The 14,979-nt window shown below is 45.8% G+C and overlaps 1 protein-coding gene across 2 annotated transcripts in view; it reads left to right on the forward strand.

Moving 5' to 3' along the window:
• Positions 1-14,979, forward strand: part of LOC119188272 (Eag-like K[+] channel) — a 336,652-nt gene that overhangs the window by 310,533 nt on the left and 11,140 nt on the right. For both annotated transcript variants that reach the window (XM_075896039.1, XM_075896044.1), the window contains one exon: positions 5,147-5,307. In XM_075896039.1, coding sequence (XP_075752154.1) covers positions 5,147-5,307 — 161 coding nt within the window. The remainder of the gene's footprint in view (positions 1-5,146; positions 5,308-14,979) is intronic.

Consider the following 14,979-nt stretch of genomic DNA (forward strand, 5'->3'; position numbering starts at 1 on the left):
GCAGCCATGGGAGAACGTTTCTTGTTGCATCGCGCGCCAACGCGCCCTCCTAACTTGAGAAAATGCATAAGACCTAAAACTATACGCACGCGTTGAGACTGCGTCACACAGAGCCAACTGTGAACAAGTTTAAGCCGGAGTCGGCACTATAGCCGCATGCAACGAGCAAGATGAAGCATACATGTGCTTCAATGACGCTTGCACTCGTTATCTGCGCTGCCAACTCATCTAATTTCCAGCATGTGCTTTCCGCAATTCATTGCCCATTTTAATGATGGTCGGAAAACTTGGCTTAAAGGCTATAAAACTCCTTCAATGCACGCAACTTCGTGGTTAGACTCCTGTGTTTACGTGGTCTTTTAATGCGAAAATTCCGACGTTTAGGTGCTCTTCAAAGAACTTCTCACGTTCGCCAAAAAGTGCTTCACTACACGGTGTTGTAACAATACACCAATGTTGTTTTGAGATTTTAAAACTCATTAAGCAAGCAATGTTATTGTATTGGTTGAAGTCACCGGACACCCCGAAAATCAAGAGAATGTGCACATAATACAATGTAAATACAGATGTGAACTACAGTGGAAGGGCTCCCAGATAATTTTGACCATGTGGCGTCTCTTAAGGTAGGCTTGTATTATGACACGAGGGTGCGTTTTCATTAAGTATTCATCTCATTCTCATGGAAGCCAGTGCCGCAGCCATAGGATCTAACCAGCTGCTTCACTCTACAACGATAACAGCCAGAAATTCACCACGACCGTCGCGCTAAGCAATTTATACACAAAACCACTACACCTTTCCGCATACCACCGCGTGGAGCCAGACAACCTACCAGTAATTTCCTAATTACGAAGTAGTGGTTGAAAGATAAGACAAGCGTGTACTTCGTCAACCTAAAAGGCTGCATGGGTCAGCATCACTGGGGGGGGGGGGGGAATGAAGAGTGAAAGAAGGTAGAGGAAAGGAGACTACAATTAAGAAAAATTAGTGCGCAACATTGAGTGCTAGGCCGGTGCACGTCCCCACCCATTATATACCACTGGGTGCCCGGCGGCACTGGCGTCCGAACGCAGTACCTCGCACGTTGGAGGCGGACGCTCTAACTTTCCTCGACCACTGCTGCGGTCGAAATACCTCTACGTATGTACATCATGGCATCCTTGGCTACACCTTCGGACTCGCTCGCCGGATTTCGTGCCGACCGGTTGTGTCCCCGCGATCTCCGACGGCAGCGCAGCTCTGGCCGACTGGCTCGCCCTACGTCATTTCCTGACGCCGACAAGAGGTCTCGCCGAGTGGTGCCCCGTCCTCGGACGGACTCCTGCGACCGTGTCCATCTTTTCTATCTTCTCCTTACTTCCTTGTGTCACTGTCCCTGCGCCTCGCTCTCTCCTAACGCTCTCTCTATCTCTGTACCTTTTAATCCTATCTTTTTAATCCCTGCTTACCCCCCCCCTTCTCGTGAGCTACTGTTGAGGTGTCCTCCCCCTTGAGAGACAGTTACGAGTTTCACTTTTCTTTTCATTTGAGGATCACTTCCCCTCTACACCTCCCTAAAACCAAAAGGGTAGGAAAGCAGTGTTTCACACAACCATGTTCACATACAAAAAAAAACTTGAGCATTGTTATTGACGTGTGAACGTTGCTTTTGCGAATGGAAACTTTCATGTGTAAGTTTTACTCAGCCGAAGCATTACCTCTAGGCACCAACATTTCCTAGAACACATTTGATTTTTTTTTAATGGAAGGAGAAATGAATACCGTGGAAGAGCATGGAAGTTGACCAGTTTGAAATAACTGCTACATATGCTACTCTGCACAAGGTAAGTGGATGTGGGAGATTGAAGAAAATGTAAAGAAAGTGAGTGACAGAGCGGTAGAGGCCCCTTCAACCGGAATCGGGCATGAACGCATGCTGCACAGTTTTGTGCGCTCGCACAGCCATGTCGGCCAAGGCCGCGGCTCATGGAGAGACCTTGGTCCCAAGAGAGGAAGCGAGATGGGAAGGAAAAGGCGACGGCGTAGACGACGACGACGTCCGCAAGTGACCGTCTGCGATCAGCAACCAGTCATGCATCTTTCGCCACCTTCCTTTTTTTCCCCCTCGAGAAAGGAGAGACTGGATCCTCCATCCTCTGCCATACAGCGTCGTAATGGGTGCCGGCAACCAACTCCCCAGGGGTGCCTCGTTGCCAATGACCATCGGTGTCAGGCCACTGGATCAAGGCTGCACATGTATGGTTTGACTCTTTTCCCCTGTTCAAACCGATGTCTTGCTTCCCGAGAAGCTGGTAGTGCATATAGTAGTTATATAACAACGTTTTTATAACAACCACTCTTCAAGTGTTCCAGGACCAACTCTGCGTAACAAGGTCGTTTTGGGATTCGTTTCTCTTTTTTTTCTTATACCCCACAATCGCGCCTGTCATTGATTTCTAGCTCGCGAAACTCATCGGCTCCGATGTCGCTCTTGAAAGCGGAGCCTTGTCACGTCTCCTGAAGCGAGCCTGCCTTTCTTCTCCGACACCCATCAAGCTCAATTTCCGTTATTCCTCGTCTCTCGCTGTCGTCGAGTAAACGGATCATCTTCGCCTTTCCAACTCTCGCTGGCCTCGTCCCCGATGGGGACCGTGCTACTCGTACGTGGTCGTCCACAACGCTCTTCGTTATTTTGTCTTTTGTATTTCGTCGCTCATTCTAAGCACAACTGATGCCTTTCAAGTTTCTCCGCCTGTATCGTTTTCGTTTATTGCATAGTGGGAGATAGTATTTCAAAGATTAGTTCGTTGCTTTAGATGCTGAATTCACGCAGTTTATGGAATCGCAGGTGAAAAACGGAAAAATAAAAAGGCAGATATGTGCAACGTTGAGCATCAACATATTTTCCAGACTTTTAAGCCTAACCTCAGATTTTTTATATCTATATATCTATCTATCTATCTATCTATATATCTATCTATCTATCTATCTATCTATCCTATAGATTACTACCTGATTGGGGATAGAAAAGAAGTGGAACCAGAAAAGCGTTAGCGTAAGTGTAACGAGTATGTGTGTACAACACTGGTACTTTTATCAAGCCACCGTCGCCAGAGTCTGCCAGACACTCGCCGCTCGGGAGTAAACGCGAAGGTCACAAAACTGTTTCACTATAGAACGCAGACTACATCGCCCCGTAAAGTCGACGGCCCGCTAACTATAACAACGTTCCGTTACATCTTTATGCGTCAGAGTGCCATGAACCGCAAGGCGACGAGTGGCATTGCCCACATTCATTTTCCTCACGCCACGTTCTCTCTTTGTCCCACGAAACTGAGTGACCGCCTTGATTAATTAATGACCCTGCCTACTGTTCTACCGACTCCCTGCTATATTGAATGTTTGATGTGATGTTTCCTTTCGGTTCAAATGGGATGTGAGGTATATGCGTAATACACCTTCCGCAGAAGTACCACTACAGTTTCATCTACCAGCGGTAGTGAACTATAGCAACAAAGCCGTCATGACTAGCACTTTTCTTCTTGGACTCATATCTGTTTAACGGCCGCAAACAGTGTCTCACTGTATATGGCGGCTTGCTTATTTTCTCGACAAGCTGACGATCCTCCGGTAACGGCGAGCAATAAGCGAATTCACTACAGGTTATTCATGGGCACACGCAAGGAGACACGCGCTAAGTGAAGTGCGGCATGCTACTGCATTTCTCTGACGTTCTCAGTCCGCGCACCATTGTTCGTGTCATCCCAGGAGCTCATCCTTTCGTTCTCGTAAATGTTTCGTGCGACCATGTCCCAGACGAGGTGGCGACACAGCGAGCTTAATATTACATCCAAAGCAGCTACAGCGTACGCGAACATTCACTCTGTCCCCACACTGGCGCGCGCACACAGGAGAACATGCATATTACAGCCACAGCATGGCGCCCCCGTGAGAACAGTCATCAAGCTGCATCATCACCCGCCTAAGAGAAGGCAACCCGTTTTAGCAATGCACAGATGGCGACATCGGCAACGTCGACCTGGGGGTATGAATAATCGCGACGAAGGAAGCAACACTAAAAATTTACCCCCAAGACCGGCAGTGTATCACCGACGCGCTAAGCTGGTCATATTCGTAGTTGCATGCCCCACAATGTGCGCTGTGCCTTTCTTTTTTTATTTACATAGCTGAAATTCTGCGTCGTTGTGCTATATAGTTTTGTTAGAGGCGTCACGCTGCTATTTAAGCGCCGTCCAAGGTCGCCAGAAGGCACAACATAAATTTTACGGCAATGGCCTGTTACGAATTCACACCACTGGTCTCTTTCATCTTGGTCCTGGTGTCTTCGTTGCGGTGGAATGATGCCCCAGTGGAATGTCGAAATCGTTTGTGAAACACAACAAGAGAGCACTCCAGGAGAGGGGGGGGGGGGGTGCCATTGTGGTGGTTTCTTGGCATCGTACACGAGCATTACCAAGGCAAAATGCTTGTGCTTTCCGCTTGCTATGCCTCCTTAGCAGGACCCAGAAAGCGTGATTTTCGTAAGCAGAGTACCAAATAAATATCAGACGGGAATATTTGCTTTCTAAAAAAAAAAAAGACAACGCCAGATCATGTCAGTCAGGTCACCAATTTCGGTTGCAAATTTTATCCACATCAACAACAATTTAAAAACGATAAGCCTCATTAATGGAGTACGACATTAGAGTCTTTCATAGGCTGTGCAGTTAAGCCAGTAAAAAAGTACACACGATCGTTGCAAATGCCGTATTGAAGGTTTTAAGCTTTAGTTATCTGAAGTGAGGAGTATAGGCGCTTTAACACTCTGTATTGAAGTCCCGCGTCTTTGATGACAACTTTAATAATAACTGATAGGGTTTAACGTCCCCAGATTACGATATGATCTTGAGGGACACCGTAATGGAGGCCTTCGGAAATTTTCACCATCTCGGCTTCTTTAACGTGGACCTAAATTTAGGTATACGGGCTTCGAGAACTTTCCCTTGCACCGAAAATTCTGTCGCCGCAACCGAGATTCGATCTCGCAACCTGTTTTCGTAGTTGCTTTACGTAAAGAACAAATAACAGACTGAATACAAACATTTCATCCCGTCACTTTGAGATGTGTCCCTCATATCATTACGCTTTTCTTTTTTTTTTCATGCAGACATCGGCCTCAACTTCCGCACGACCTTCGTAAACAAGAAGGGTGAGGTGGTGGCCAAGCCCAAGTCGGTGGCCCTCAACTACCTGCGTGGTTGGTTCATCGTAGACCTGCTGGCCGCGCTACCTTTCGACTTGCTCAACGCCGCTGGACTGTACAACAGGGTGAGAGACCACGCATACTGAACGGCCTAAGAGCGCCTAAACAGCACCGCTGTATCGGTTGAAGATGATCAGTTGATCGAGGCTCCTGCTAACATTTTGTCATTTGTTGTGCTGTCAGAGATTTAAGAATGTTCCGTCTCAGCACCTCCGCGAAAGGCAGATAGGACCAACACGCGAATGAATCAAACAGTAACTAAGTAGAGTCGGAAGCGCAGTTGTGATAATGCTATCACTAACGCACTACTGATATTATCACGGGTTGGTGACGTGGGCGAATGGAGCAGGGACCGTGCACCCGCCGGCCAGCGCCATGCAGACAAGTTGGGGAAGCGCCACGCGTACATAGCACTGTCGAACATGCTTTCTGTAAAGTAAATCGAAGAAAAGGCCCATTTTATACACCACGAAAGTAAGACAAGACGAGTGCCTTGTATTGTATTACTTTAGTGATGCTTTTCAATTGCACCGTTGCTTTCAAGATGTTTCACCAACTATATAGCCTCCGAAGAAGATCTTCGAATGTGACGTAAATTTACACCGTGCAACGCCAACTATACTTACCAACGTAAGCTTAGCAAAGTTTATTCCCATTTGCATGAACAGAGCCTTGGTATCAGTGCCTCCATTATTAAAGGCACTGCTAATGGTCAGTTATTCATAAGCTTATGGCAATATCACTAGCCCAGATTCTAATAGTACAGATTATACCGTGAGCAGCGGATCAGTGAAAGTGCAAATAGTGATCCTTCTTGTAGCGCCATATGTTAAATGTTAATAATATCTAAGTATTGATTACGCCATCGAAAGGAATGCCACTGATACTTTGTGGTATGTTGTCGATAGTAATAGAAAATTATCGATGCAATGAATAGTATTTTTACCACGGTAGCTTGCAACACTAATTTAAAACTAGTCGCATTCAGAATATAGATGATTAATCCAACAGATTACGCCGAAGTTTTTCTTCTTTTTTAAATTTTTTTGAGCCTATGTTTTGTTTTAACTTGCTTGCAGTGAAGAGGCTGTCTCCTCGGCTACTTCATTTCTCCCAGCCTAAAAAAACAATGTAAAGTGAAAATGAAATTAAAAGAAATGAAATGAAATGAAAACTGAAAAGAAACGAGCAAAATGGCAATAGAAAATCCCGAAATTAAGTAAAGAGCAATGTGTTTACTTACTTCCAGTTAGCGTCTGGTGTCCGAAATAACTGAACAGTGTATTGACCTTCCTGGACTTGATCGGCTGGTGTCATGGAACTTACACGTCAAATCTTTTCATCAGCGTTTCTTGTCACTGAGGTGCCAGCGCACAAGCGCATTAAATAAAGAAGCGAAGTCAGCCACCCTTCGTTATTATTACTTTATTTTCCTACCGCTAGATCTCACGCAGACGTCGCAATAAACTGCCCCGAGGCACAAACCTGAATGCTTTGCCCGCGTCAATCCCCCAACACGGCTGGCGTATACGTACCGGCCAGAAATAGCTAGCATCACGATAGCGGCTTTGTCATATCCTGCGAGTGACTTCCGACTTTGCGAGCTGTCCTGCGGAAAGGATAGAAATAAAACAAAAAAACGCAACGTTGGTCACGACAGCCGGTCATTAGCCCGAGGTCCAGTAGTGATAAGCTGGCCGAAGAAAAATCTGAGCCCAAAGAAGTATCTTCTAAGAAAGGCTCGGTGGAAATAAATGCGGTAGGGGGGAAAAGGATAGATTCTAGGAACGGCACAGATGGCGCCGAAGCTGTCACCGCTGGTGCGGAAGAAAGGAACAGTCGTAGAGGAGACGACGGTGCCGATCCGAACACGAGGCACCGTGAATCGCAGCCGGTGTAGAGGCTCACATACGACGAGCGGAAATTGAGGCGGCGCGTATATACACGCTGCACTCGCTCCGCGGTCGAAACGCTCGGCAATCTTATACACGGACGTGTCTCGGGTGCGCGCTTGAGCAGCTGGAACGACGTCGACCACTGCAGCCGACGATGTCTGCTCGCTCGTTCGAGCCACCGCGCAATTCGAGTACGGCACCGCGCTGGTAAGGGGGCGTACGGATAAATGAAACGACTGGATACGAGGCTCCATCGCGAACACCTACACTCATCCTGTTTTGCCTTCCCTTTTTTTCACGTGGACCAGCAAAGAGCTTGTTATGTTGCCTGCTACATGGCAAGCTTGTGTGTGTGCTGTCGTAAATGTGATTGCGTGTGTTCAAACACGGTTACGACGGCACTCATACAAACTTGCTGATGCATAGCAAACCACATAGCACGTATACACACAGAGAACCGATCAGCCGTGTTCTATAAACGCCACGTGCTTATGCACCACATGAGATGATACCGCACCCCACAAACATGCGAGAACACTCTATTCTCAAATCTAACAGTGTACAAAGAATCTTCGCGTTTCTATTTTCTAGCGTTCGCGAGTAGTGTTTGTTCTTTTTAGACGTGTAATGACATATTCCGAGAAGATTACGAAAAATCGTGGGTCTCTTGTGCTTTGCCTTGAGGAGTTGAACGCGATGGCGATATCCTGTCCCTAGAGCGTGCTTCAAACGTTTAGTGCACGAAGTGTTTTCGAACTTGTCATGTTCCCATCACGTGGCCTTAGGGAAATCGGCGCAGTAACGTGTGTGCTTCTTCTAGTGGTTAACCAGCTTTAAACCGTGAATTCATTGTGATAATTGCGTGTTCTTACGCCCGATGGCACTGTACGCTTATACCACGTAATATTAGTGTAATATTTCAAGGTGTATAATGAAGCATGTATACAGGGCGCGTGTGTTTGTAAAGCATGAAAGTTACGCTCACTGCATTTCCAAGTGGAGGAAGGTATTTTCGCTGTATTCACAAGGAGACTCGTGGCCGTGTGGCAGGACATCCGCTTGCCCGACAAACGACCCGGGTTCGATCCCCAAAAAGCTTTTTATCAGTTCTTTTTTTTAATTTCGGTCACGCATAAGATGACTTATCGTTCGCAACCAACGAACACTGACGCTAACATGCACCTACACCAACGCCGACGCCGGAATGTCTTCGTAACGAGCTCTCTAACGCTATCGCGTGAACATATATGTTCAGGCAGCGTAGTCATTCGCCTCGCTCGCCAGGCTAAAATCATGCGGCTACCACAGTCTACCGCCATCACGGTTTCGGTCCTCAGCCACCCAAAATGTAGTCGTCCAGTCGCCATCTATCAAAACAAAGATAAATATTGTTCGAGCGTATACGTACTCGAGTGTGTGCACACACCAGTAAAGGGGAAAAATGACGGATACACGTACTCTGGCACAACTATTGAAGTCTTCTAGCACATCTTCAGCTTGGACACGACTGCGGTCGCCGAACACAAAAAATTACACTTAGGGAATACATGAAAGATCTCTTATGCGAACTTTCGTAAGTCTTTTTATCAATCGAATACAGATAGATTCTCTCTTACGGCAGTTTACTTATCGTCTACTACAATGTGCGTAGACTGCCTCAAAACGGTTAGTTCGAAAGTCCGCGAGCCCCGATAGAACAAAGCAAACATACTTCTTCACGACTTCATTCCACAGAATGTTAATTTTATATAGTTAGATAGAAGCTTGCATATACGTAGTTTTGAGAGGGAATGTGCGCATATATATCAAAATGTACGACTATACGCAGATGGATCACTGTGGTGGATGGTACGTGGCCATCCTACGTTTGAGAACTCGATGGTAAGAGAACGGCAGTACTGTTGTTGGATGGCTTTCTGAGCCGCCATATTGGCCTGCATGTCCACTTTGGTGTTTTTTTATCTTGAAAAACTAAACTAACAATGTAACGGTGAACGTATACGTACAAAAGTGGTTAGGGTTGGTGCATTCAACGTTTTCTGACCTCATCAATTCACGTCACGGGATACAATTTTTAAATGTTTTTTTTTTTTCATTTAACAGCGCAAGATCACAGTGCCCATACATCTTATGTAAAATAGTCTATACGAAGCGTGGGTGGATTCCGCATTGCATCGTTATAGCGCTGTGACCAACTGCGGACCTCGCACATCGTGGTTTTTCCCCAACAGCACTCTTTTTATGAACCTCAGCATAAGAGGAAACCGCGGATGTTTTGCATTGCAAATTAGCGCTGGTTCCATGCATGACATTACCTCAACGGCACAGAAATAGTTCGCGTGCCGCGGCATTACGTGAGCTAAACAAGCGAAACCGCACACAGAACGAGCTCACGCGCGCTTGGAAATCGAGGATGCATACCTGTTGCGAAGGCTAAATCTAAAGTAAACAACAAACATGCGAATCATACAGAGCCGGGAAAATAAAATTTCTCTACGTTTAAAAAAAAAGAGAGGGGGGGTGGTCGACAAAGGCTAAGTCTTCTGTGGTGCGTCGAGGCACCAGAAAGAAAGAAAACGTACGAAATGAGGGGGGGGGGGGTGAATGGAGAACATCCGCATCATGCTCCCCACCTGGAATAGAGAATTCAGGATGCAACGGTTGCAAGAGTCAACCCAAACGCAGAGCAGCCCCCTGCCTCTACCTTACCCCTAAATGAATAACATTACGGTCCTGAAAACTGGGGAATAGACGGGAACCTGGCACCCAGCAAACAAATGACTTATCGTAAACTTCGAGAAAAACTGAGAGCATGAGACATACAGGTGAAAATGGGAAAGAAAAACAAAACTCATATTAAAAGAAAAGCGGCGCACAAAAAGACAGAGACAAAGAAGAGAACCACACACAGCGCTGTGTGTGGTTCTCTTCTTTGTCTCTGTCTTTTTGTGCGCCGCTTTTCTTTTAATATGAATATACACCAACTCGCCCAACTTTTTATTCTGTTACAAAAAAAACAAAACTATGCTCGATTCCAGAGCCGCAGCGTCTTTCTAAGAGCACCGGGTTCGTTTGCCGCTCAAACAAGTTCCGGGAGAAAGCACAGCATAGCGAGAGTGAGCTATTATAACAAAGCACCGAGAACGGCTGCTTGACTAGTGCAAGAAGGAGAAGAAGAACAAACGGAAATCAATGATGGCCACCTCTCAGTGAAGCAAACATGGTTAATAAGAACAACAGCCACCAAAAAAAGACGTTTCTGTTGATAAACAAGGGACGACAAACAAAACATACTGCAGCGAACGTTTCCAAGTCTTTTTCTGCCGCAATGCCCTGACAAGCCCTTCCTGCATTTCTCACCTAAACAAGCAACGCAGCGTGCTGCCCAGTAAGGCGCCAACCAAGAGCTTCTTTTGAATGATTCGATTATCAACCACCTCTCGAAACAACCACGTCGCCCTGTTAAGTTTACTCTTGCATCTAGCTAATATAGAAGCCGCGACGCGACGAGCATGTGTCGGTACACCCGCGAAACAGCGCACGTATTCTAGTGCACATACTCATACGAACGCGCAGACGCAAACACGTCCGAGAACACACACACATGAACACACAGCCACGTGCAAAGATAATCCGAGAAACGCGACGACGGCTGGAGATCGAACTTAACGTCGTTACCTCCAATCAACGGAGAGAAAGCGTCGTGCTCTTTATATTGTAAACAGAAACGGTGAAGAAGATAGAACCTCTTTTTCTCTCTCATTCCGAATCGCAGAAGTAGTGAAGTCGCTAAGAGTCCGCTTTTGACGTGGGAAGTACTGGGTTCGATTCCCAGTGCGGCGCACTGTTTTTTTCTCGATGACCCCAACCGGCACTGTAGCTAGTCTTGGCATTCATTCCAAAAAAGGGGCCGTTTCCTCTTTCCACTTTTCACATCGCTTTCCCTCTCCCCAACGATGTATCGCAGTGCTCGCTTGTGAGTTGGTGAAATTAGCGTATTTCTGAAGGTGAAGCCACTGTATATAGTTTGCGAGAGCTCCCTGCCTTTTTGCGGAACGTGAAAAGTATCTTACCGATTCCCCTGATTGGGATCCCTAAATTCGATGGGAGCATTTTACACTATCTATCTATCTATCTATCTATCTATCTATCTATCTATCTACCTATCTATCTATCTATTTATCTAAATGAATAGCGCCGAAAACGTGACACCCAGGATCCGTATTGCCAGCCTAGCTTCGTTTGTATGGTGTGTCTGCAAACAAAGCTCACAGAAAATAAAAAGAAAAACCCTGGAGGGCTTTGGCTAGGGCGTTTAGTGATCATCGTGTTCGACGCTTTCTTTTTACTTGTTTTCGCTATAGTGACTTGCTAGATAACTCGTCTAGAGTTTCCTTTATGTCTGGCAATTTTTTTTTGTGTGTGCGTGTGATACAGAGAGTTTCGAGCCACCATTTGTTTCCTACTCTCATCTTGCATGTGTTGTTTTTCTCTCACCCAGTGTAGTCAGCACCGTTAAGCTAGACCTGGCAGCCCGACTAAGCGATAAGGCGGAAAGAACAAACACGAAGAGAGGTCTGGTGGGGTATGTAAGCGTAAAACCAATGGGCCGACACTGTGCCTGTCATCCACTCTCGCTTCTAGAAGAAGGGTTCGGCCGTTGGAAAACGCGCTTCCTCGCCCGGACTGAGTTCTCATGCAGCACAAAGAAGAGTTCTCATGCAGCAAAAATAGTTGGCCCGGCTGCTTTAATAAGTCTGTCTTTCTGCAAACACAAGCCTGTCAATCCCAGATCAGAGTGAAGCTTCGCTTAATAATGGCAAAGCGCTAGCCCCGACGGCGAACATGGAGCTTTTCAGCCAGTTTATATGCCGTGTGCGGCAGGAATCAACAAAACGAGATAGCCACACCCTTTAACTTAGCGTCTGCCTCCGCAATCGCTGTAGGATATCTACTTAGTGCAGTAAGGTTCTAGCATAAATTAAACCAGCACATCATCCATAAAACTGGCTTTCAAAAAGCCAATCCTAATCTGAAGCAGGCGGGAAGTCAGTGCAGAAGTCATGACTTATGCACTCTCCCATCTTTGAATACAATGCCCCCGTTGTCATTCACGCTGCTTATGCCACAACAGAGCTTGACACATAGACTCGTTGCGTCATTCATCATCTGCGGAGCTAACAGTATAGATCAAATCAATGTTAATGTTATTCATAGTTTATTGTAATTGAGACTTAGTGAACAGCCAGTGTTCGAGAAACAGTGGGCTTCTGTCCTTTTTATGATGAATAACTTCCAAAAAACATGGTATCGACATGCTATTCCCATCATTAGAACAGCTATAAGAAAACTAACTGGAAGGCAGATCAAACTTTCATTGTGAGGCAGAAATGTTGTAGGCCCGTGTACTCAGATTTGGGTGCACGTTAAAGAACCCCAGGTGGTCAAAATTTCCGGAGCCCTCCACTACGGCGTCTCTCATAATCATATGGTGGTTTTGGGACGTTAAACCCCACATATAAATCAAACTTTCATTGTGATTTTTTATACAATCCTAAAAAATAATAAATGAGCGCACACAATTTTATGTAGACACTATAACGAGAGCTATAGCGCTTTGCAAATATTTTCTGCCATTACGTCTACAGTTTAGAATAAAAGATACCAATACAGAAACCAAAACAGTGGCTGTTTGATGCGCTTCTCACGAAAACTTATCCTGAGTACAAGTAATTATCCTGGCCACTTCTCTACTTCTTTTATTGCGTCCTTTCCAGCACTAATTACAATCCGCTATGTATCACGAACATATTTGACTCACATTAGTAATGATTTCTAATTACTTTCAGTTGTGTAAGAGTTCGTAAATAACTCTTTGTGGTTGTCTCGAAACCAACACGCCTTATTGATACGCCATTCTACGTCTACATGCTTGTAAAAAAGGATAATAATAACACCAAGATGAAATCAATGTGTCTGTTGTTTATCCGGTCCATGCATATGTTTGTCAAGCTGATTACGTCAACCGCGGGAACGTGCACTTCGGCGGGAACGAGAGACACTGCTCAAATCTCGGCAAACCCGCGTTCTGTCCCAACAATTCGCGTGAGCGAATCCAATCCAAAGCCGAAGCGTGTGCACACTACGCACTAACAGGATTCATGCAGCTTTGAAACAAGGGGACTAGGAGAACTTCATTCTCGTTTCGTGTTTTTTCGAGGTGATTACTCTATAATTTAACCTGACCTTTTTTTTTTCTTTCCTTTTGAGTAACAACCTACCCTTGTCGGTGCGGGGCCATTACGTATTTAGCGGGTGAACGTGTATTGTAATGCGTAGTTCGACCGTTTTCGGTTCATTTTCAGGAGTTCGTTGTTTTCTCTGCTGAAGCGAATGGTTCGGAAACGATTAAAGAAAAAAAAAATAAGCCAGCGTAACAGCGACCTACAAAGTAGTCTGATAACATTTAAGGCAGTCCGCACAACCCTGGCTTTGTAATTAACTCGGGTCACACGGGTTTTAAGTTTCGCACCTCTTGGCGCCATCCATGCTCCTCTGACGTCGAACACTTTCTATTTTCGAGCTTAATCGAGAACCAATTCACCCCGGGGCGAGGCTTAAGTGACGCTGCTGCCCTTGCCTCCCGGATCGTTTGCGGCGAAGATCCCGCCCCTGTATGCGATAATCGGGAATTACGGTCCCCCCGTGCCCGAACGATTAGGGAGCACCGAATGCACTTCGCTCAGGGCTGCCGAAAGATAACAATCAACGATGCGGCTGTAACAAGTTTTTTTCGGAAGTAGCTTACTTGAGCCTTGTTTTATTAGCGCAGGGTAGCGGAGCATGCGAATCATTTTTAGTATTTTTGGCACAGCATTCCCTAGTGGAAAGACTGTGTGTGTGTGCGTGTGTGTGTGTGTGTGCGTGCGTGCGTGTGCGTGTGTGCGTATGCGTGTGTGTGCGTGCGTATGCGTGTGTGTGTGTGTGTGTGTGTGTGCGTATGCGTGTGTGTGTGTGTGTGTGTGTGTGTGTGCGTGTGCGTGCGTGCGTGAGTGTGTGTGTGTGTGCGTGTGTGTGTGTGTGTGTGTGTGTGTGTCTGTGTGTGTGTCTGTGTGTGTGTGTGTGTGTGTGTGTGTGTGTGTGTGTGTGTCAGTTTTCCAGCAAGCGAGTGAAGAAAAACGCAAAAAACACATGAATAAAAGGGTACGTAGCACATTGTGACCCCATCGCATACGAATAGGGATAGTAAGAGGTTACAAACTTCAACAGACGCTTATTTCAGGAACACGAAACAGCATATGCTGCTTGTTTTATACGTTTGTTACTCCACTGAGCATGCCTTGTGAAATAACTCTGTATTAATAAAGGTCACTTTAAACACAGATAGAGCTATATTAATATTACAGCAATTTCCTCTGTCGAGTAACTTTGTTAAGCACTGTTCACATGTATAGGAAATCTTCTGAGTCAGGCTACAGTCTTGCGGTATCGAAGTTTGCTAATTTTTCAGCATAGGCGAGAATTGGAGCTGTGCGTGTAGCAAAAGCTTGGGCGCGAAACGAATTCAAATATTGAAGCGCGAGTGTAAATCAAATCGAATATTTCTAGAATATTTTGCGAATACTTTCATGCAAAATTGCAGGCGCGAAAGTTGGAGAAGAATGCTGAGCATATTGTTATGACATAGCAACATGAAAGTGTTTCTTTTGGCTAGGTTGATGAAGCGCTGGTGGAGTCGAGTTTAATAGTTGTTTTATCAGGAATGAGGCAATGCAGTGGCCAAATTGTATATATGTGCTTACATGATTTCATGCAACCGAAGTGTTGCCGACAACACTGTAC

Source organism: Rhipicephalus microplus, chromosome 1, assembly GCF_043290135.1.
Source record: "Rhipicephalus microplus isolate Deutch F79 chromosome 1, USDA_Rmic, whole genome shotgun sequence".
Lineage (NCBI taxonomy): Eukaryota > Metazoa > Arthropoda > Arachnida > Ixodida > Ixodidae > Rhipicephalus > Rhipicephalus microplus.